Consider the following 24,580-nt stretch of genomic DNA (forward strand, 5'->3'; position numbering starts at 1 on the left):
CTGCAACAGCCCGTGCCGCCCCAGAAAAATCTCAGTTTGCGCACCGCTGATGTAAGCAACGCAGGGTGGGTCCCGGAGCTGAAAATTGCACAGTCCAGGAGGATAACCAAAGGTTTAAATGCTGTCTGGTCTATCTGGTGCAGATTGTTGTGCATAGAGGTTTCCGTCACTTCAGAACTGCAGTAAATAAGAAGGAACAAAATGGAGTCACATTTGCATCAAACGTGATACATCCCTTTATAGTAAGTGCCTCTGGTAACCCTATGGTAAAAAAAATAATAATAGTAAACACTTACTTATCATTGTTGTAGAGGTAAAAGTCATTAACTACATTCTTTGAGTACTGTACTGAGGAAAGGGCGATTACATTTTCGTTTTGACATTATTTCAAAATCATACTTAATAAGTTTTATGTTTTGGAAACTCTGAACTATGACTAAATAGATTTGGTAAGAAGAAACGGCGGTCACTGCTGCTCCACAAAAATACTCCAACCAGGCGCGTAAAAACTAAATAATTTTAATGATCAAAAACAAAAAAGAACTTCCACATGGTAGTGTACCTCTGACGCGTTTCGTTCTATACTAGAACTTTATCAAAGAGTAACACTCTCTGCTTCCTTTCTTATTCTTTGATAAAGTTCTAGTATAGAACGAAACGCGTCAGAGGTACACTACCATGTGGAAGTTCTTTTTTGTTTTTGATCATTAAAATTATTTAGTTTTTACGCGCCTGGTTGGAGTATTTTTGTGGAGCAGCAGTGACCGCCGTTTCTTCTTACCAAACCTGTTTACCTACTTACGAGCAGGAGCACGCCACCGCGGTCAGCAACAGCAGCAAATTTCCTCAAACAGCACCTGGCAGCCTTACAGCTTCATCGTAGATGCGGGACAGCTGACTTAACCCTTCTACTACCAGACGCAGGTGAGGCAAGCAGTAGCTGGATATCTGATTTACTTTGGGGCTCTGTTCTGACAGGGCTCCGCTGTACTTCTACCAGCCTTGCTTTAAAAAGCCCCCCGTCTAGGTTTATGGGTTTATCATTGAAGGTTATTGATTCCATTGGATTTTATGTATATCTAGTTGCTGCGGTGTATTACTCCACTGTCTAATATATATCCACATACTGCAACGTTGTAGCATCAATCTTAGGGGCTCATACCCCCCCTTTTTTCTATGACTAAATAGACACTTAATGGGACCTATTCAATAAACAGTGATAAGTGGTTTAATGCACGATAAATGCCTTTGTAGCACGATATTGCCTGATTTGCTATTCACTAAACATTGCTAACACTGCAGTATCGCGCACTAATGGTTTTTTTTTTTTAACAACCTTTAACAGTATGAAGCAAAAAAGTCAACTCACAGGTCAAAAAAAGCCAAAATCGCATTTTCCCCCCAGTAATTGCTATTCACTAAACAGTGATTAGCATATCGAACTTTAAAATCTTGCAATATTTTGTCGCCAGCTAAAGGTTGGCGCTAAAGATATTGCTAGATGCATAAAAGTATTTTCTTTTTTTCTGCACAGGATTGATACTGGAGGCGTGGACTGTCTCAGCCAATGGGATTCTGGCCACAGGAGGGACAGGATATCCTCCGCGGGTGGAAAGCCCGCGAGCCAGTCTGGGGCCAGGGAGAATGTAGTGTCCAGGGAGCAGTGGACTAGGCCTAGACTTTGCCCCATAGGTCCCAGTCAAGCCATGAGACACGTGAGATCCGTGTTGAAGGCCCCCTGTAGGGACTCTTCCCATTATTATAATTGCTGCACTGGTGGTGGGTGGCCACACGGCGACCCGGGACCAGGCCGCAGTATTCCAGAACACTTGGGTGAGACACTCAGACTGGAGCTCACCCCACGAGGAGGAGCGGGACCCTTAGGAGAGAAGGGAATTGTTGTCGGAGGCCCCGCTGCGTGGGACCTACTCCAACGCACCTCCGCAAGCGGCACCTGGGTACTGGAGTACCCAGGCAGGTACCTAACAAGCACCATCATTTACAGGGGGTAGCGCTACCTCACATTTGGGTGGGATTGCTGGGACGGACACCAGTTATGTGTGTGGTATTGTTACAGTAAAGACAAGTTATAAACATTGTGTTGTGTTAGGCCGCGACAGGCGACGCGACGTCACCCAAAAACAAATGCATTGCTGCCGCCACCACGTGCGCTTATAGTAAATGCAACAGAGCGAATTTTGGTAGCTGCCAATATTTGATTTTTCAAGGGCTGTCGCCTCATGTGACAGCCCCTGAACCAATCAAATACCAGTACGCCCGCGACGCCACCGCAAATCAAAATATAACTTTCGCTAGCGGCGCCGGCGACGGGTGATGTCACCTGTTGCCCGTCGCGGGCACTATACGCGCGGCCTTATTGCTTACTGTGGTTGTATTGGTTCCTGTGAGGGGTTATCCCGCAAATGCTGGGGTGCCTCATAGGTGGAGGCGCTGTGCACAAGGAGATAGAGCTCAACCCAGGCTCCCAAAAGCGGAGGCTTAGGCCTCCTGTGAGCATACAGGTACAGCAGCATGCGTAGTTGCCCGCGTATTTCCCTGAGGCATAGGGAAAGGGGGCTACAGATGGATGACTGATTTATCCTGTTGCCACCACTTCAATAATATTCTATACAGGTATCAACTTGGCGTAAAATCACTTTTTATGGCCTTCAGTCAGAATTTACCATGCATTACTTCAGAAAGTTTCTCTGTTTGTTTAGAAGTCATTAATGGCAGAGAAGCGAGAGTTGGCAATTATAATTATCAGAAGTGGCTAATAATTTTGTTAAAGTCTACATGCTCTTCTAAAACTGTGTGCTAGCAGTCTAAAAATATTAAAAAGGCATTGCAGTGCAAGTGTGTGTATGAAAGCACACATTTTACTGTTCTAATTTAAGTACTCTGTTTTCTTACTTTATAAACTTAATAAATGAATGCAGAATAAAAATTGAATGGTGTTCAAATGAAATGGTAAATAATTGTATTTGATCTTAAATGTATATGATACTAAATAAACAGCTATTTAAAAGTGACTGTTAATCGCTCCTAAAATGAAATGAGTGTCAATGTAATTTTCTTGATAAGTTGCATTTTATTTGGCACATATCCTTTGGAGCTCAGTTGGAATTGACTTCAAGGTGACCAATGCACAGTAAAATAAACAATACAGTAAATTATTCAATTCAGTTACATTAGAAAGAGACAAGCCCATTTACAAAGTTGGCAAATAACCAAATACAGTGGAATTTAGTTTTTAAAATAAACATAATTGTCCTTAAATGTGACCTTTTTTTCTCTCAAAAGCACAATAGCTATCTCTCAAGTGTTTCACCCCCATTTTTGAACCCCATCTTTCAGAAAACAACAAGCAGGAGACGGGAGTGGACAGTGTGATATCTTCAAAGTCTCTTGGTTGTAAAACTACAGTAGGGTAAAATAATTTAGCACCATACTATATATGTCAAAGAAAACAAGACTCCCAGTGAAGGCTATGTTTTTTTTCCCAATGGTGTGCTTGTCACTGCCTTGATCCCTCCTTCCTATAAAAGCAACTCTAAATTTGCTACTGAAAACAAGATGCAAATTCAAAGATGCAGTAAAGCTAAGGCAGAATTTGAGTCTTATTAAGTGGCTCTCATGGGTCTCTGTTTTTGTCACCTCTCTAAAGCAACCTGAATTTGGCGCCTGAAACAAAACAGTGGAAAATTCAAGGATGATTTATGTGGGAGAGAGAGCTACAGTATAGGCTGGCACTGTACAATATAGTATTATCTTGCTTAAAAATATATGCAAAGCATCTATCTTTCAAGTGAAAAATCTTTGATGGAGATGCAAATTAGCATAGAAATATGTATGTAAATGTCCACTAATAATTGGTATTGCTTGGGACATTTTTTAAGTTTTATGTTTGTCTAGTCCAAGTTGGCGACCTATGTATCCAATAGCTATAAATTAGATAACCAAGTTGTCTGAAAGGCCTGGATGCGATGGGTGATGCAAGTATTAGAACCTTTAACATCTTTAAACTATAATTATTTAATAATCTCCTAGTAACCATAGTGGTCATTAAGGCATGGTAAATTAATCACTCTAGGACATTTGGTCATGGCAGTTTTGCCGCGACCTAATCTCCACCGGCATTTCTCCACAAGTGACCTCACCACAGGGACGTTAAGCCGCCGACCACTTCATCACCAAGGTAAATCCCTAACCTTAGCTTCTACCCTAAAACCTCTAATTTTAATCCATAATAATAACACTATCCCCTACCCAAAAATCCCTAAAGTTAACCCCCTACCCTAACAACTAAAACCCCTAAAGTTAACCTCCTACCGTAAAACACACCTTCTTATAGAAGCGGCCGGTGGCAGAGGGTAGTGTACATTGCTGTGTACTGTCCAGGAGACAGACCCGCTAGGTAGAGGTGGAGAGTAGAGAATGACCTCTACCTGGTATCCGATTCCTGATGAGTAGAGTAGAGTAGTAAGGTCCGGGTACGAGGTCAGGGCTGGAGAAGGTAGAGTAGTAGGGGTCACAGACCCGAGGCCATCAACGATAGGCAAAGAGGAAGACAGGTAGGACAAATTTTCCAGCAGGGAACAAGGTAAGAAGAACCTTGCACAGGCAAGGAGTTGGGGGTGGGGGGGTGGGGGAGGAAATGAGGCCTTATAAAGGGAGCAGGCAGGTGCAGGCAATCATTCCACACTGCGGTGACTTCCTGCCTTGGTGGCGATGTTGGTGGAGGCAGATGTCCTGCCTCAGAGGCCATGTTGGGAGGTCCTATACAGATCTGGAATGAGGCTGAATGCCTGCGTCAGCGGCAATGTTGGTAGAGGCAGATATTCTGCCTCAGTGGCCATGTTGAGGGATCCTTATAGAGGCTCCAAAGGCAGAATGGCTGTGGAGGAGTGTCAATATGCAGCTAAACACCAATGGGAACTTGTTCACGGCTAGACGGCCATGACCAAATATCCCATTCCATAAGTTAATTGTAAGGAATCCGCTCCTGGGTTTGGCTGTAACTCATCCTTACAGAGCTATAGACTTTCCAGTCAAACCCTCCCTGAACCTGCAATCAAGAATCACCTGCTCCTTGCTGCCTCCTATGCAGCTCTGGTCTGATTGGCTTCCTGTGCTATTTAGTTGCTGCCCTTCCCCCATGTGTGAAAAACTAAGTACACCTTATAATTCAATAGCTTGTAGAACCACCTTTAGCAGCAATAACTTGAAGCAATCGTTTTCTGTATGACTTTATCAGTCACTCACATCTTTGTGGAGGAATTTTGACCCACTCTTCTTTACAACGTTGCATCAGTTCATTGAGGTTTGTGGGCATTTGTTTATGCACAGCTCTCTTGAGGCCCCGCCACAGCATTTCAATCGGGTTGAGGTGTGGACTTTGACTGGGCCATTGCAACACCTTGATTCTTTTCTTTTTCAGCCATTCTGTTGTAGATTTGGGGGTGGACTTGGGATCATTGTCCTGTTGCATGACCCAATTTTGGCCAAGCTTTAGCTGTCGGACAGATGGCCTCACATTTGACTCTAGAATACTTTGGTATACAGAGGAGTTCATGGTTGACTCAATGACTGCAAGGTTCCCTGGTCCTGTAGCTGCAAAACAAGCCCAAATCATCACCCCTCCACCACCGTGCTTGACAGTTGGTATGAGGTGTTTGTGCTGATATGCTGTGTTTAGTTTTCGCTAAACGTGGCGCTGTGCATTATGGCCAAACATCTCCACTTTGGTCACGTCTGTCCAAAGGACATTGTTCCAGAATTCTTGTGGTTTGTTCAGATGCAACTTTGCAAACCTAAGCCGTGCTGCCATGTTCTTTTTAGAGAGAAGAGGCTTTCTCCTGGCAACCCTTCCAAACAAACCATACATGTTCAGTCTTTTTCTAATTGTACTGTCATGAACTTTAACATTTAACATGCTAACTGAGGCCTGTAGAGTCTGAAACGTAACTCTTGGTCTTTTTGCAATTTCTCTGTGCATTGCACGGTCTGACCTTGGGGTGAATTTGCTGGGACGTCCACTCCGTGGAAGATTGGCAACTGTCTTGAATGTTTTCCACTTTTGAATAATCTTTCTCACTGTAGAATGATGGATGGAATTGTTTGGAAATGGCCTTATAACCCATCCCAGATTGATGGGCAGCAACAATTGCTTCTCTAAGATCATTGCTGATGTCTTTCCTCATTGGCATTGTGTTAGCACACACATGAATGCTCCAGACCAGCAAACTGCTAAAACGTCTGATTTTATAGAGGTGGTCACACTTGCAGATGATCAATTAATCAAGGGCACTTGATTAGCAGCACCTGTCTGCTACTTAGCATCTTAATTCATATGGAAGCAGTAAGGGAGTACTTAGTTTTTCACACATAGCTTCTTCATTTTGGCTTTATTTTTGTTAAATAAATCATGACACAGTGTAATATGTCATGTGTTGTTGTTCATCTGAGGTTGTATTTACCTACTTTCTTTTACACACAACAGTATATATACAGTAGCGACATTGTTTATTGCAGCAAAAGCCGCCGGCTACATGCGTCTGGGAAGCGGGTAGCCGCGGCGCATGGCGGCGCACTGTGACGTCACAGTAACATGCGCGCCCGTCTTAACAAGGCTTCCCCGACACCCCTGGAGATCAAATGAAGGTAAGCGGGGGTGCGGGGAAGCAGAGGGGCAGAGCAGGAGCCGGGTACGGGGTCGGGAAGGGGGGTAAATTGCGCGCGAAGTGGAGGGGGGGTGCGTGGGGGAAACGCGGCGGCGCGCGGTTGTTACTGGCGGCAGCTGGGGTAGATCTCGGCGTGCCGTCGTGATTTAGTGCAATAAACAATGTCGGTGCTGTACACTGTATACTGCCATATTAAAAAAAATGATATGGGAGGAAAACAAGGGTCTCTTATGCATTCACATGTATCAGATGTAAATAATGCCTTCCACAACCCTTCCATGGTGGTCTCATATGGGATAGAAATAAACATACATATAGTTTAATACTGTTTAATGGATACAAAGATTACAGATATTTAATTGATAAAAATACTCTTGCGGAAGCCGATCCAGGAGAAACGCGTAGGTTGAGCTTTGCCCAGGCACCAGTTAATGGACTGCAGAAGCCAAGCCTCTGTAAGACCGCGGGGAACACCTCTCCCAAAGAGGGTTTCCCCAATGCCACAACTTACCCGGCGCTTCCCGGCCCCGGCTCCACAGGGTCTCCAGCGCATGCGGGACCCTCCTCCTTCCTCCCTGGTCCCCGTGGCCGCCACAGGACGCACGCATGCGCGCGCACATTCTAGGATCTTTCTGTCCTCCCGCAGGAGGAATTCCCGGCCCCAGCTAAGGCCGCGCGCACCTCCCCGCGCGGTGCACACGCCTGATGCGCGTGCACCGCCCACAAGCCACGCCAATCAGCTGTGGCACCTTCTTTACCTATCCCTGTCTCCCATGGGGTCGCTCCTCCATCCCTCCCCCTCTTCCCATTGGGCTCTCTCCACATTTATACCCTGCTCAGCCATTCCTTCTTTGGCTTTGTGTGACCTGTGTTACCCACGGTCGTGCCTGCCTTAGTGCTTTTGTCTCTGTGTCTTCTAGTGAACTCCTGTGTACCGAACCGGCTTGACTGTGGACCCGCTCTGGATGTGAAATTCTGGCTTGCCCTCTGACCTCCCAAACTCTCCTACCCTCCACCTCGGCTTACGGATTCCAACCTACCTCCCGGCTCCAAACCCGAGGCTCTCGGCACCGACTATTCTACTGAAACTTCCCAATTATCTGGCGAGTATCTGAACTTTTACCATTTCTCCCGTGCAGTTCCGGACGCCTACTATCCACCTTCCAGGTGTGCCCCCGCAGCTGTGGGTGCAAGCATTACCCTTTTCACCTCAGTTCAGGGGTCCCTCCTGCTGCTGCTGTGAGCGCAGCATGACATTATGCTCAGCCCAATGGACATGGACCCCGGTGAGGTTGATCAACCCAGGGCCATGGATCGACTCCTCCAGGTGGAGACGCAGCTCAACTCCATGTCTCAAGAATCTCTCTGTTGCAGCACTCCCCAGGCTCCTCTGCTATGGCAGCCGCGGCGCTGCCTTCTCTGGATCTCCCCACAGCCTCGGACCCTCGCCTTCCGGCCCCTAACCGTTATGCAGGGGATCCCCACGAGTGCAGAGGATTAATCAATCAGTGTGAGATCCAATTTGTGCTGTCCCCATCGCGCTTTCCTACTGCACGCTCCAGGGTGGCCTACATCGTCTCTCTATTGACCGGAAATGCCCTGGCCTGGGCATCCCCTATCTGGGAACGGAGAGCCAACATGACGCATGATTACCCACGCTTCCTTCGGGAATTCAAGCAAGTATTTGACACGCCTGGTCGCAAGATCACGGCAGATTCCTCTTTGTTCCATCTCTCTCAAGGTACTCGCCCCGTCGCCCAGTATGCCCTGGAGTTCCGGACCATCGCGGCCGAGACCTCTTGGAATGACAACGCCCTCTCCGCAGCCTTCTGGCAGGGACTGTCCGAATCTATCAAGCGTGAACCTATGCAGCTCGGAAGTCATCGGCTATCTGCTTCTGAGAGACAGCGACGACGAGATGGTGGACTCTGTCACTACTGCGGGCATTCCGGTCATCTGCTGGCGAGCTGTCCCCTGCAACCAGGAAATGCCAAAACTCAATGAGGTATGAGGGGGTCTCGTTGGGTACAATTTCTTCCCCTTCCCCTTCTCCGAAGAAACTTCCTACTCGGATAATGCTGTCCATCTCTCTTGCCTGGAATAACTCCCCGTTTCTCGCGTCCACATTCATAGATTCCGGGTCTCAAGGAAACTTCATTGATCAGGATTTTGCCAGCAGAAACAATATTCCTTTCCAATCTAAAGCTGTTCCCGTCGGCTTGGAGGCCATAGATGGACGCCCTCACCAACCAGCTTTCATTTCCCTGGAGACTTGCTCTCTATCCCTCTCTACAGAGGACGGTCACCAAGAAAGGATTACCTTGGATGTGATCCACACTCTTTCGGTGGAGGGGATTCTGGGACTCCCATGGTTCCAACTGCACAACCAAGCTGGATTGGACCAACAAGGAACCCATACGATGGAGCCCTTAGTGCCTCAAGACTTGTCTTCCCCCCAAACAGACGATAGCCAGAGAGGAACTACCCGTGGAGTACAAAACTTCCCTCCCAGCGGTCTACTGGGACCTTGCAGATGTGTTCGACAAGGTACGTTCTGAGGTGCTGCCCCCCCCTAGAGCCTTTGACTGCCCTATTGACCTTTTTCATGGTGCCACGCTACCTAAAAAACGTTCCTACCCCCTTTCCATGCCCGAGACCCAAGCCATGTCCGAGTATATCCAACATAATTTGAAGAAGGGGTTCATCCGGAATTCGTCATCCCCAGCTGGAGACGGATTCTTCTTTGTCAAAAAATAAGATGGCTCTCTTCACCCCTGTATTGACTACAGAGGTCTCAACAAGATTACGGTCAAGAACCGTTACCCCCTGCTACTCATTTCCGAGCTCTTTGACCGCCTACAGGGGGCAACAATTTTTTCCAAGCTCGATCTCCGCGGAGCCTATAATCTTGTCCGCATCCACCAGGGTGACGATTGGAAGACCGCCTTCAACACCCGGGATGGGAACTATGAATACCTAGTCATGCCCTTCGGCCTGTGCAATGCCCCGGCAATCTTCCAGAAGTTTGTCAACGAGATCTTCCGCGATCTCCTCAACAGCTTCGTCATCGTGTACCTTGATGATATCGTCATTTTTTCCAAATCCCTCCCTGACCATATTCAGCACACCAAATTAGTCCTGTCTCATCTTCGAGAGAACCGTTTGTACGCCAAGCTAGAGAAATGTTCTTTTCATCTATCTTCCATTCCCTTTCTAGGATACATAATTTCTAGCACAGGTTTCTCTATGGACCCTACCAAACTCAAAACTGTCTTAGAATGGCCGCAACCCACTTCCTTGAAAGCCGTATGTCACGGTGACTTTATGACAGGCTGTAATTTACACACAAATATATATAAAAGATAATATATATTTATAACTGGGTCTGAACTGGGACGAGACTTAGATATGATAAAATATAATTTATTCCTTGATAAAGGTGAACACATCAGATATACAAATAACAGGCAAAATATAGACACTTACTTAAAATGGAAATGATGAAGCAGTCATATCTGGACTGGCAGTTCATACAGCACTCTTCATAGTCATCAAGACAAGAAAGACATGAAAGACCTCTGGCATGAAGACATTGCATAGCGTTTCTCTCAGCAATCAAGATGGTATAGAACAGACAAAGGATAAAGGGTGGACCTTATGTGCCTTATCCTTAACATTGAGTACAGTGGATTGGTTTTCAATTAACTCTAGCCACTCATTAACGTGGGAACACAATTTGATACATGCCCCCTGCTAGCTGGTACATGCGCAGTAAAGCTCTGGGGTCTCATTTCTGTAACCCCTCCTCTGCATCAGGAATGCCAGCTAGTCTACCAGATTGGATTCCTGGCAGGATATGCTTTATTGTGAGGTGTGAAATGGAACACTTGAAGACTGCTCTGGTTTGAGTAATCTCCGCCCTCATGCAAACAATGGAGGTGACAAAATCCTTTGAAACATACTTAAGTCCTAGACATTGGGTCGCCTTTCTGGCCATATGCTACCCTGGTATGCAAAGGAATTTCCTCTGGGTTTTACCCATACATTGAAACACAGTATGAAAGATAAAACATAAACATATTAAAATATCTGGTTCCGTTAGGTCCAGCAGGTCCAAACTTCCCAGTTCTCAATGACAGAACTGGGACACCCTATGGTCCAATATGCGACTAGCTACGACCTTCGGAACCGGAGATACACAAATACACTTAAAACCGTTTCAAATTTTAATACAAAAATCTCCACTGTAAATTAAATCACGGTTTTTCACTAAATCCCCATTGAAAACAATGGGTTCCGCCGCCATAGACTTTCAACGGGGCGACGCCGCCGTAGCCGGTCAATGGGGTTTGGCCGCCATTGGAGTCTATGGGAAAAGTCCCGAACTTTCAAGGGGGTCCATACTCCGAGGGTCAAGGATGGTTCTGCAGCGATGCCGGAGCAGTGACTACAGTTACCCCAAACCCTGATCCTCTGGACCCTCCGGAACCGGAGCTATGGATTCCCAAATTTCAGCTTTTCACACTCAGCCGTTTTCTTGAGATGTTTCTGCTGCCGCCATTGGAACCTATGGCGCGACCCTCTCTTCTCGGTTCGACCCTTATCGGGGGTCCAGGATATGGGGACCCGGTTGTGGTCGAGTGGGGGGAGGTCTAGGAACTAGGGGCAGAAAGAATTTTATTTCTAGGTGCTCTAGAACTGTTTATTCCCACGCCACTTGTCGTTGAACTTGGCTAATCAGTGATCAAAGCTCTCCTATTGAAAATGTATCCGCTTTGCGGTTAAGCGGTTTGGAAGGCAGCCAACTTGTTCCTGGAAAGCTCCTTCGAGGATTTCCATTGAAGTCAATGAGCCCATTGACTTACAATGGGAAACCGCCGCTCCTCCTCTCGGACGCCATCTGCTGGTCTTCTCAGGAAACAGGACCCAAACAGCAAGATTCACCATTGAAACACATGGAGCTCAATGGCGGCCTATGGGAGCCTGCAAAATGGTGCCTGAAAAGGCGGGAAAATTACACAAAGGGCTATAATCACTAAACAACTATTAACCCTTGTGCTCCCGGATGGATCCTAGTGTGTGTGTGATGCAGACACTGATATAACAATAAAACAGGGGAACAGTGGAATATACATTTTCAGGTTATGACAAGGGTTAAATCACATTTCTGGGCCTCAGCCCAGTTAACCCCTTGTCTCCCTGGTGGGGTTAGAGGGTGGCCAATTGGGGTGTAACCCCTTTAATCCCGGGCCAAATCCTCCCCATCGTCACACCGTACAGTGGTTCTTATGGTTTGCAAACTATTACCGTAAATTCAACAAGAACTTTTCATCCACCGTGGCCCCCATCCCTGCCCTGACTAAGAAGGGAGCTAACACTGCAGCCTGGTCTCCTGCAGCCTTCCAAGCTTTCGACTCCCTCAAGAAGTCTTTCGCTTCCGCCCCAATCTTGCGTCATCCAGACCCCAGGCTTCCCTTTATCCTGGAGGTAGACGCATCTGATATCGGTGCTGATGCCATCCTCTCACAAAGACAGTCCACACAGTCCAAACTTCACCCCTGCGGGTTCATTTAAAAAAAAAAATCTTCAGCAGAACGGAACTACGACGTCGGAAATAGAGAACTCCTGGCTATTAAACTCGCCCTTCAGGAATGGATACATCTTATGGATGGAACAGAGACCCCCATTTCAATCTTCACCGGCTATAAAAACCTATTATATATTGAGAGTGCACGTCGTCTTCGAGCACGTCATCCTCGATGGTCCCTTTTTTTTTCGAGATTCAATTATCTCATATCCTACATCCCCGGCTCAAAAAACAAAAGGCGGACGCACTCTCACGACTATTCCTGTTCGAGGACAACTCCGAAGATACCTCCGAGACAATCTTACCCCCCAAATATATAATCTCGGCCAACTCTTTCGATATCCTGGACCAGGTCATGGCAGCACAGTCTAACCTCCCGAGAGGCCTTAAGATGCCAGTCAGCCATCTATATGCAGCTCCACGCTTCCTGAAGAAGATTCTAGAGTGGGGTCATTCTTCAAAGTCAGCCGGTCACCCAGGTATCAGTAGAACCTCTGACTGTATTGGCCGCACCTCCTGGTGGCCTACCATGTCGGAAGATATTTTTGAATATGTGAAAACCTGTCCAATCTGCGCCCAGGTCAAGATCATTCGTAAAAAGCTTTATGGTCTCCTACGACCCCTGCCCATACCGGAACGCCCTTGGAGTCACCTGTCCATGGACTTTATTGTAGAACTTTCGGCCTCTAGGGGGATGAATACCATTTTAGTAATCGTGGACCGGTTCTCCAAGCACGTCCATTTTGTCCCTCTCAAATGGCTGCCCAATTCCACCACCCTGGCAGACATTTTTATTTGGGAAATATTCCGCATCCACGGAGATCCCCTTTCCATCGTATCCGATCGTGGTACACAATTCATATCCAAATTTTGGCGGGCCTTCGCTCGTAGGATGGATATCATCCTCCATTTTTCTTCCGGGTATCACCTCCAGACTAATGGGCAAACCGAGAGAAGGAACCAGACATTAGAGCAATACCTCCGGTGCTTCGTCGCAGACAGTCAGAACGATTGGGTAGATTTGCTCCCATGGGCAGAGTTCTCCCATAACTCTTTGAGGAACAGCTCCACACTGAAATCCCCCTTTTTCATTAATTATGGTTTCCACCCGGTTCAGCTTCCCATCACTTCAGTCCCTTCCGGAGTCCCAGCGGCGGATGACCGAATCAAGGATCTGCAGGAATCCTGGAAAAAGATCCAAGAAGCTCTGGGAAGGGCAACCCGCAGACAAAAAGCACAGGCAGATCTCCACCGTCGACAGGCGCCAGTCTTCAAATCAGGAGATAAGGTCTGGCTCTCCTTCAGGAACATTAAACTGAAGGCCCCTAGCCTTAAACTGGCCCCCAGGTACTTGGGTCCATTTTCAGCGGTAGAACAAATCAATCCTGTGGTATATCGCCTGGAACTTCCCCCATCTGCTGAAACCTGTGTCCCAAAACCCACGGTTCCATAAAACACCAGATGGCCCTAAACCAGTCATGGTTCAGGGGCAGGAGGAGTTTGAGGTTCAGTCTATCCTGGATTCCAGAAAAACGAGGGGTTTGTGCAGTATCTGGTCCACTGGAAGGGCTTTGGTCCAGAAGAAAGGTCTTGGGTACCCTACCACCAAATACATGCCCCCAGATTGCTGAGACTCTTCCATTCTAAGTTTCCCCAAAAGCCATATTGGAGTCGTCCTGAGGCCGCTCCTCAAGGGGGGGGGGTACTGTAAGACCGCGGGGAACACCTCTCCCAAAGTGGGTTCCCCTGATGCCAAAACTTACCCGGCGCTCCCAGACCCCGGCTCCACAGGGTCTCCGCCGCGAGCGGGACCCTCCTCCTTCCTCCCTGGTCCCCGCGGCCGCCACAGGACGCGCACATGCGCACGCACATTCTCGGATCTTTCTGTCCTTCCGCAGGAGGAACTCCCGGCCCCAGTTCAGGCCTCGCATACCTCCCCCGCGCGGTGCACATGCCTGATGCGCGTGCACCGCCCAAAAGCCACGCGTCAAGCCAATCAGCTGTGGCACCTTCTCCACCTATCCCTGTCTCCCATGGGTTCGCTTCTCTGTCCCTCCCCCTCTTCCCATTGGGCTCTCTCCACAGTTATACCCTGCTCAGCCATTCCTTCTTTGGCTGAGCATAGCTTTGTGTGACCTGCGTTACCCACGTTCATGCCTGCCTTAGTGCTTTTGTCTCTGTGTCTTCTAGTGAACTCCTGTGTACCGAACCGGCTTGACTGTGGACCCGCTCTGGATTTCGACCTCTGGCTTGCCCTATGACCTCCCGAACTCTCCTACCCTCCACCTCGGCTTACGGATTCCAACCTACCTCCCGGCTCCAAACCTAAGGCTCTCGGCACCGACTATTCTACTGGAACTTCCCAATTATCCGGCGAGTATCTGAACTTTTACCATTTCTCCCGTGCAGTTCCGGACACCTACTGTCCACCTTCCAGGCGTGCCGCCGCAGCTGTGGGTGCAAGTATTACCCTTTTCTCTTCAGTTCTGGGGTCCCTCCTTGTCCGTGGTGAGCGCAGCGTGACAGCCTCTTTCTAATTCGTCCATGAAACTGGAAGTGCCAGAAAAAGCAGAAATTCGGAAATGGGGATATAGCAACAACGTCGTGAGTCCTCAATTCTGGGCTGTTTATATGATCAATTTTGGAGTTGATACAGTAATTTCTGTTTTTTTAATCTATTCGTTTTTGACTGCCGGAGAGCCTGTGACATCAGAGTGCCATGAACCCTGCAGCATGTTGCAGTCACATGACTGTATGTATATAGCGCCATTAACGTACATAGCGTTTCACAGTAGTAACACACGTGGCAATCATATAAATAACAAATAGTACAAATAACACATAAAGGGAAGAAGGGCTTCAGACATAAAAGTAACATTCAGGAAAAGGAGTCCCTGCTCTGAAGAGCTAACAATCTAATTGGTAGGAGGAACATACAGAGACAGTAGGAGGGCGCTCTGGTAAGTGCGTCTGCAAGGGGGCAAGATTTATGTATCATGTGTGTAGTATTAGCCACGGAGCTACTCATATGCTTCGTTAAGCAGGTGTGTTTTAAGGTGGGTCCTCATCTAAGAGGTAACTCATGTTAATCCAAAATACACATGCATTGCTCTGCAGTTTAAATCATAACATATAATGCTTAGAACAAAAAAAACCATAGAACTAATGTTAGAGCTTCCAATCTAACTGGTTGGTAGGAAGAACGTACAGAGATAGTAGGAGGGCATTCTGGTAAGCCCCAAACCAAGGGGCCAAGGTTTACGTACAATGTGTAAATTATCAGCCATGGTGCTATTCGTATGTTTCCTTAAGCAGGTGTTTTAAGGTGGGTCTTAAAAGTGGATAGAGAGGGTTCTAGTCGGACTGTGGCAGCTTTTAATGGAAGCCCCTAATCCAGTAATGGAAGAGCTCCCTTCACTCCTTAGGAATGTAAGATGTGAAAGAATGACATAGCCAGTACATCATGGGACGACACAGTGACTAGGGGCACCCAAAAGGTTAAACAGTATAACACCATGGAATGGTTGCTGACTAAATGCTTTACATCTGATACATGCGAGTGCATAAGAAACCATTGTTTTCCTTCCATTTGATTTTTTTTAAATACTTCACTATATATATTTTCCTCTTCTACTTCCTTGGTCCTATTTGTATGCCCCGATTTGGACAGGATTGAAGTTTGAGGTCACTGAGAATCTGGAGAGAGTGGCATAAGTACAAGGGATTTGGTAAATCACTGAGATAGATTTAACATTGGGATAACACATACATGAAAGTATTTATTTACACTTATCTTTCTGGGAAGTACAGTAGCAACCACATTGATTGTTCTGTCTATAATTAAATAGAACCACAATAGTTCATATTAAGGGTGAGGAGAATTTTCATATAAATTTAGACTCAAATTGTTTTTGTACTTCTCAGTAGAGAAGGAGTGGCTCAGTGAGTAAAGACACTGACTGGCACTGAGGGGGAACCTGGTTACATTCCCGGTGTCAGCTCCTTGTGACCTTGGGCAAGTCACCTTATGTCCCTGTGCCTCAGGCACCAAAAACATAGATTGTAAGATCCACGGGGCAGTGCTATACAAGAACATGCTATTATTAGTAGTATTATTATATATTAAGAGGGTTACATAAGGGCAGATTACAGGTTGATTTTTTTAATTGCCAGTAAAAAGAAGGTTATTTAAACATAACTTTGCTATTGGATCACGGAGCACCTGGCTACTAATTATAGCTGCCAATGTAGCTATGATGTAGTTTTATTTTGACGAGATCCCTAAAGCCTATATTATTAGACATGATATCATACCATTATCTGTTTAGGTGTGGCTAGAATATATGAAATAGATGGCAAACTGACTTCACTGTAGAAGAAAAACAGACCTATAGACCTAGAAAAGAATGACAGTTTGACTATGCCAACATGTCCGTTCATGTGTTTCAGTAGCACTGGGCCAAATACTTGATAATTCGGCACCAAGATGTCTAGACTTTTCATTACCTAAAGTACACAACGTTTTCTGCAATATAAGACTTAACAGCATACATTTGAGTGAACATTTTCCATTATTTCATTGACATGTTATTTTAGAACTTTTAAAGGGTTGTTTTTATGATCTCATATTCCTTAGGCAATTTGTAGCATAACGTGTAAATTGCTAATTGGGCAATGCCATAATTAGCTCATAGAAGTGCAATGGGAAAGAATAAAAATCTTTCAAGAACTGGGTCATAGTGCAAACAAATTAAAAATATCATTGAATATTTTATATGTCACTCTCATCACTAAAAAAAGTTACAATAGTCACACAACGATATATACTACCTAAACTAAATAGCTTTAATAGTAGGGCCAATACTTCATGTCAGCCAAAAAGAATGGATATGTACCCAAGGCCAGTGAAGGTCCCTGGAGAACTGTAATTAGCTAGATAAGTTCACATCTGTTAAAAAAAAAAAAAAAAAACATGTATTTTCAATACCAGTGAGAATTAAAATAAGAAATGTATTACAGAATAAAAATGTTACACTATTTATAAAATAATTGCTTTATAATTGCAAACCAATGGAGGAAAATTGTAGACATGTAGTGCTGAGTTAGCAATGAGTCATCTCTTTAAAAAAAAAAATCTGCTTCTCTGATTTTATCTGTAGAAACAGTTACTAATTTTATCTTTTAATTAGGGCAAGGCTCTGGGTCAGTTTCACTACTAATAAATATGTTACCAGGTCATTCGAGCACATTGTGGAGGCTCTATATAAAATTCTAGTTATTTATCAAATTCTGTATCAAATTCCCTCAAAGAAAAAGGCACCAGATGTATCAAAGAATAAGGTCTCATATGACACAATGGGATTTTTTGCTTTGATAAATATGGTGCATTTTTTTTGCTCCTGTTTCACTTAAGTTCTGTAGCCAGAAGACTTTGATGCATAACTCCCTTTGTTCAATACAGTAGGTGTGAGCACAAGCACTAGTTTTATTGTAGGTAACAAATAATTTTGGATCAAATTTGACTTTGTTGTCTGGCTAATTGTTACTCCCACCCTGAGAAGAAACTGACTCCATACCCTTGTTGATAATGACTATACTTGTGGCTCTAACTTGCCTTATTTACAATAAAGATATGTGTGAGAACCTCTTTTTGAGTCAGACTATCATTCAGTAAACGGGACAAGCATCTAATGCAAGGCACTATTAAGGCACTATGTAAGGCACTATTACATAGAATAAAGCACTGTAAAAGGAAGGCATCATTAACTCCTTGCTCCTTGGTTACCCATAGCAGTTATGAAGACATGCATTGTTAATGCCTTAATAATCACTGTGGTTACAAAGGGAAGGTAGGGCTAGATTTGGCTGCTCTTAAATAAAGGTTAAGTCCACCATTACCCCTATATGTAAATGATATGATGTATTTTTTTTATATAGGTAGAGTTTATAGTAACAGTCCTATATATGTTATTCTTAAAGTATGTAAAACAGTGATGTTCAAGAGGGTGATCCTGCCGGGTTTAACTCTCTCTGGCAAAAGGAGCTATAATCACATCCGAGTTTGGTATTGTAGGCCTGGACACTGGGATTAGGCTGGGACAGTGGGATTAGGCCCCTTGTTGAGGAACCAGGGATCCTGAGTGATGATGATGAGGTTTCATCGTTTTTTGCACTAATGCACTGTATGAGGGCGGGGAGGTTGTTTCTGCAGTCTGAACCTAGCATATCATTGACTGTGGATGGAACGTTCTAGTTGCAGTTTTTTTTCTCTCTCTGGGCAGCCCCCAAGAAATGGCACTTCTGGCTACAGCTGAAGCAGATGATGCCACTTGAGTCCATGCAGGCCCTGTAGCTGGGGGATACTCTCCAGGACATCCTGGACTTGGTTATAGGTGACTGGGGAGGAGGATCTTCCTCAGTGCTGTATGTTTCTTTGACTTTTGAAGCCGACACTCCCTTGGGTTCTGCCTTGTGGGCCTCTTTGTCCTACTTGGGAGTATGTAAGCGTGTATACGACTCATGTCCTTTTACTACCCCTAGAAGCTCCTCAAAGGTAATGGGAGCTTATTGCAGTAGAGAGCGCCTAATCATGATCACTATGTGATGAGTGGGGATGGCCCATCTAAGGAATTGTTTGCGACGGTACTCATCCACGGTGGATGCTGGAATTACATTGTGGTTCTGCAGCTTCCAGAGGACCAACTGGATCCGTTGAATGAAGATGGACAGGTCTTCTCCATCCTTCTGCCTGAGGTCATAGTATTTGGACCACATATCACTTTCATCTTCGTCTTTTCCAAAGATGCACATCAGCAGATCCACGATTCTGTGGGCCGACATATCGGCGTCTTGATCGTGATGCATACTAATCATGGTGGATGCTGGCGGTCAGAGGCTCTCCATTATCCGTTGATGTTTCACCACCTCGGAACAGGGCCATTCATCAAGTACCTTGAGGGTGTAGTCCCTCCAGGAATCAATCCCTTCTTCACCCACGGGGGTGGGGGTCGTCCCGGAGAAAGGCTTTCGCTTCCTGTAATTTTGCGCTTGTGAAGACATAGTTAGGGCCTCCACTAATTGCGGTAGGGTCAGTCCTAGTACTGAGTGGGGTGAATGTTACCCGGGGTAGGGGTGCGTCGAGCCTCGCGGGAGTACTCATGACCATATTTACGGTTCTCCACTCACTGGGGATGTAGGGGGAGGTGGAGGCCTCAATAAGCGGGGGACCCATTGCGGAGGGTCCAAGAGGGGAGGTAGCCCTGGGGGATGCTAGCCCAGGGTATATGAGTGGGCACCCATCAGGCAGAGTCTCTGGCAGGTATATAACCTGAGGGGCATTTTCTGGGCATATCTTTTGCCCGGTGGCCAGTAACACGGCACTGCTTTGGCAAGCGGTGACAGATTTTCTACTGATGATCCTGACATCGCTCATACCAGGAGATTTTTTTACTTGGTCGTGGACAGTGAACATGGACGTGAGTGCGGGGACCCCTCCCAGTGCGACCACGTGTCGCGGTGGTTCTCGGAGCTCTAAAGCCCAGTCATGGACCTGTTGCTGCGAGGGCGTGAACATGGTGTTCGGATAAGTTTACAAATTTGACTGCTGAGTAGGGCACCCCAGGTCTAAGATCTCAGCTGCGCCTCCAATTGTAGTGCACTTTCCCTCATCCCCTGGGAGATGATAGCTACTGTGCATGTGGTGCATTACCTGCGGTTCACAGGAGGCCTGGGCCTCCGCTGCTGGGAGCCTGGGGTGTGCCTGATCCGTGAGGTGTCAGCGCCTCCACTTGTATGGGATCCTACTATGTGGGAGAACCCTGTTACAAGACCCCATGCAATAATACACACACTAGTAAGAGTAACATGCATAAGAATAACAATGATAACCAGTCCACACCAACTAGGCCATGAACAGCCATACCCTCACACCGACCTCCAACACAATGTCCAACCTGGATGGAATATCCCTCAAAGTACTGAGGGGCCCTTTGGCACCCAACCACCCCGGTGTCCATAAGTAGCAACCTTCCCAAATGTGTGAGACAGTGCTGTCCACAACTACCGTGTGTAAAGTTGGTGCACTTGATGATAACTGCAGGGTACTCCAGCACCCGGTAGCGCCACAACAAAGGGATGGGATCCACTGATCCAGCGATGGTTGTAGTCAACGATGACGTCCGCATCTACATTGGGTGACTTCCCACGTGGATGGTATCACCACTGAAGATAGTCTCTGATAGATATAGTGGTCTGGTCCCAGACCACCGGATCACCAGTTCGCCACCACGTCCTGCCTGTGTCCCTCTCTATGATACTAAAGGGGCCATGTCGCTAACTGATGGGCCGGTCCATGCAGAAACCACAAACTGAGGGGATTCGGGTCATACCTGGGGCCTAAGGGGGTCTCTGGCCTGGTGCAGGGGTCACAAATGCCTTGCACCTACACACCCTACCCGTTCCTCATCCCACCTCCAACTGGTGTGCTCCAAGCGCGTGCAATGTATATATTCTCCTCAACAGGGGAATACTAGTGCCCTTTTGGCTGCGGTGTAACATGTGAGCTGTAGCCCCAGGGGCTGCTGGGGCTTGTAGTCCCCGCGGAGGACCTTTCCTGCTGTGACCACCTCGCACCCTATCACTGCACATGCACGGCATCTTGCGCATGTGCGATCGCAACTAAGATGGCAGCGCCCTGCAAGGGACCTGCCGCAACCCCCCCCCCACCAGACACAGCTGCAGCCATAGGTAGGGGAAGACAGGAGACCAGGGGGGACCCAGGCTATAGTAGTATGCATCTGCTCCTGTATTCAAAAAGTTCTTAAGAGTGATTATCACTGGGCCAAGTAAGACATTTTAATAAAAATTTCCTTCACCCAAGTGTACCTTACCATGACAAATTGTCCCATGAATCTGCCCCATATCTTCTGTACTGTACATAAAAATAAAACTGCTGTTTACATTTTAAATTACACCAACAGTTTTCTATAGTGTATATAATTTATAAGACTACAGTACAACATTTATAAACCTTTATGAGATACACTATAATAGAGAAACAATCGGAAAATAAGAGTAAAATGCAATTAACATGTTTTTCTCAACGGATATCTGGTAATGTTCCATGGAAGCCTGGCTAAAACTTTCAATATTCGCATGATGCATTCACACTCCATATGTGATAGTAAAGTATTAATTTACATAGGCAGAACATTACCTGACCATTATTCCCAAGGTAGAGGAGTGTATAACTATTATTGGCTAATGGTTTGTATTTATATTATAATTATTACAATAATAATACTAAAATTACCAATGCCCTTTTCCCCTATTGGTCTACCAATGTCATGGGCCCTGTCCGCTCAATATTGTGTTACCCCAACCCCCCCCCCCCCCTGCTCTCCACTACACAGGACAGCTCACCTGCACCCACTCCCCCCACTCCCCCCCTCCAGCCAATCAACAGCCCACTCAACCTCAACCTCCACTGCATGAATGGCCCAGTCACCCCGCCCCCACCCTGACCACATGAATAGCCTGCTCTCCCCCAAGGTGTAAAGCGATTCATTTTGGCAAATGCAAATCCCGTTTATTGAATCTGGCTCACTGACAAGTGCTTGTTTCTCCCAATTTTGAACCAAAATACAATAGTTATATTTAAAAAAAGATCATAAAAAATTCCAAGAGTTTTTTTCAATAGTAGCTGAAGGATTTTGCGTGCAATCACAGCTTTCAATAAAGTACTGTAATAACAACACTGAATACAATCATGTCATTTACACAAGTCAGCACTAAAAAACAACAGATTGCTAATGGTGGTTTTAAGCGACATGCATATTAAGAGATTGCAGGGGTACCACCTTAACATGTATTATACATACATAAATACTGTATTAAAAAATATATATACTGTAGTTACAGGTGTAAAGGACAAAGGCAAAAACACAGCAACATTAGTAATAGTACGGTAATTTTACATTGTGCATTGAAGAACTTCCAATAAACAACTGTATACACCACTAACCTGGTCTAAGGTGGACTGAAACGTCTCCTGGAGTGACCTGAGTGTTCACCTCTTTGCTACTCAGTACTTGTACTGGGGGGTGTTCTATTAAATCTTTTCTACAGCCTTTGGATATTAAATTGAAAACTGTGTCACATCTTTCATTTACTGTTGATTCCACCATAAAGTCCTGTTTAAAAAAAAAAAGAAAAGACATTGTGAAAAACAAAGTTTATTTCAGTCTCAGAGTATATCTTTACATTATTTAAGTCTGATACATATAATAATTTTTGGCTGCTAAAGGTATTGTTTAAAAAGATCAAAAAGAGTGTTTGTTTACTATGAAGCAATTCAGTTCCCTGATGAAAAATACATAGCAAACTTTATATAATACCTGTGAAAACAAAAAGCACATAGAGCACAGGGGCCTATTCTAGTAGCTTCGATAAGTGACTTATCGAGAATTGTGAGCACTTCTCGAGCGAGTCTGCATGTGTAGCTATTCAGCTATTCAGCACATAGAGCACAGGGGCCTATTCTAGTAGCTTCGATAAGTGACTTATCGAGAATTGTGAGCACTTCTCGAGCGAGTCTGCATGTGTAGCTATTCAGAAAGCAGCGATAACATGCCAAACTCACTCGAGAAGTGCTTCTTCCCCATCGGTAGCGCTCCCGCACAGACAATCCATGCGGGTGGTCACAAAATGCTCAAAATTGCAATTTTTGACAAATCGTGCTATTCGGTTAGCTCCGAGATTCACATCGCAGCTGACACTCGAACATTTTTATCTTGCCACCTGAAGGGTGGTAACAGTACCTGTGAAAATTCTCATTTACCTCTGCAGTGGAGAGAGAATGGCCTTAATAGACCAGTCCAGCACAGGAACATGGAAAAATGTGCTACTTAAAAAGTAGGGTGGGGTGAGCTTAAACCCTGGAAGGAGGGGCCACTCACCTCCAAACAACTGATAACAGTTGAAAATTAATAATCACACAATTCCAGCATGTTCTAACACCAGAACCCACCACAGGATATATATATTAGGAAATATTACTGTATGCTCATTTGCATGCCTTTGACAGGTCTGCAACCCTGCCTTTCACCATTATCACCCAGCACTGCAGCAAGGGATTCTGGGAAATTACATGCAAATGAGCACAAAGTGCCACCTTTTGCTTCAAAACCATATAACATGGTCCCTTGTAAGCTTATGCTTGCTGCATTTCACAGCTTTGAGCACAGCCTGGGTTAAGATGCATAGCCAGTAAACCCACCCACAGACAGCTGTTTTGACCTTAATGGGTCTCCTCAGTGTGGGGTTGGTTATACTGGCTCTGCAAAATGAAGCGGTCTGTGGAGGGTTTCTGTCACTTTTTTTACCCACCATAACACACATATACATGCATACATACACACACACATACACATACATATATATATAAAATGATTGTATGATGTACGGTGTATGGTCTGAAGAAAGGACAGGGTTGTCCAGAAGCGTTACTATATATATGTGCCTGCTCTGATGCATTAATACAATAGAAGTTTGTTTGAATTCAACATAAGGCTCCCGTGTGCTTCCTGTACTTCCAATATCAACTCAGACATACTTGGATCCAGCTTTGAGATGCCGGGGTCAACAGAGGGTGAGCACCAAGGAGAAAAACATTATTAATATTTTTTTATAAGCAATAGTGTGCCACCCTCACATACTACCTTTCATGTGGCCGAATGTATACATCAAAAGTCTAAGATAGCCAATATGACAAAATACATAGTTAAATACTTCAATGTTAGTATTCTGCATTCTGGTCATGCCGTGAAGTGGCTGCAGGCTTATAATGCTTGGGCAAAAGGGTTTAACTAAATTACCCTTATTCATGACAATACTAACATTGAAGTATTTAACTATGTACAGTATTTTGTCATATTGGATGTAGCATTGGGTATCTTTGTCTTTTGTTATATACCTCAGGTATGTTCCTTTTTCAGCACAGACAACTCTAACTAATTTATTTTGAGGGTGGTTTGAGGGGTCATATATACAACTAGAGATACTATTAAGTTAGCCCCATAGACCCTAAATCAGGGGTGTCAGACATATGACCTACAGGCCGAATATGGCCCGCCTAACTTTTTCATCCAGCTCGGTCTGGTGCAGCACAGAACAATGGTGGCAAAAGTGGCATTCTTGTCAGGTGATGAGGTGAGGGGCATGGACAGCGTGGTCAGGAATTTGCTTGGGGTGGTTGGAATACGTGGCACATAACACTAAAATATTTGGGTGAGCAATGCACTTAGGCTTCCTG

At 45.5% G+C, this 24,580-nt stretch overlaps 1 protein-coding gene across 4 annotated transcripts in view; it reads right to left on the reverse strand.

The window, feature by feature from the left end:
• Nucleotides 1–24,580, reverse strand: part of ITGB8 (integrin subunit beta 8) — a 143,851-nt gene that overhangs the window by 53,613 nt on the left and 65,658 nt on the right. For all 4 annotated transcript variants that reach the window (XM_075587175.1, XM_075587173.1, XM_075587177.1 and 1 more), the window contains one exon: nt 22,292–22,460. In XM_075587175.1, coding sequence (XP_075443290.1) covers nt 22,292–22,460 — 169 coding nt within the window. The remainder of the gene's footprint in view (nt 1–22,291; nt 22,461–24,580) is intronic.

This window comes from Ascaphus truei, chromosome 2 (assembly GCF_040206685.1).
Source record: "Ascaphus truei isolate aAscTru1 chromosome 2, aAscTru1.hap1, whole genome shotgun sequence".
NCBI lineage: Eukaryota > Metazoa > Chordata > Amphibia > Anura > Ascaphidae > Ascaphus > Ascaphus truei.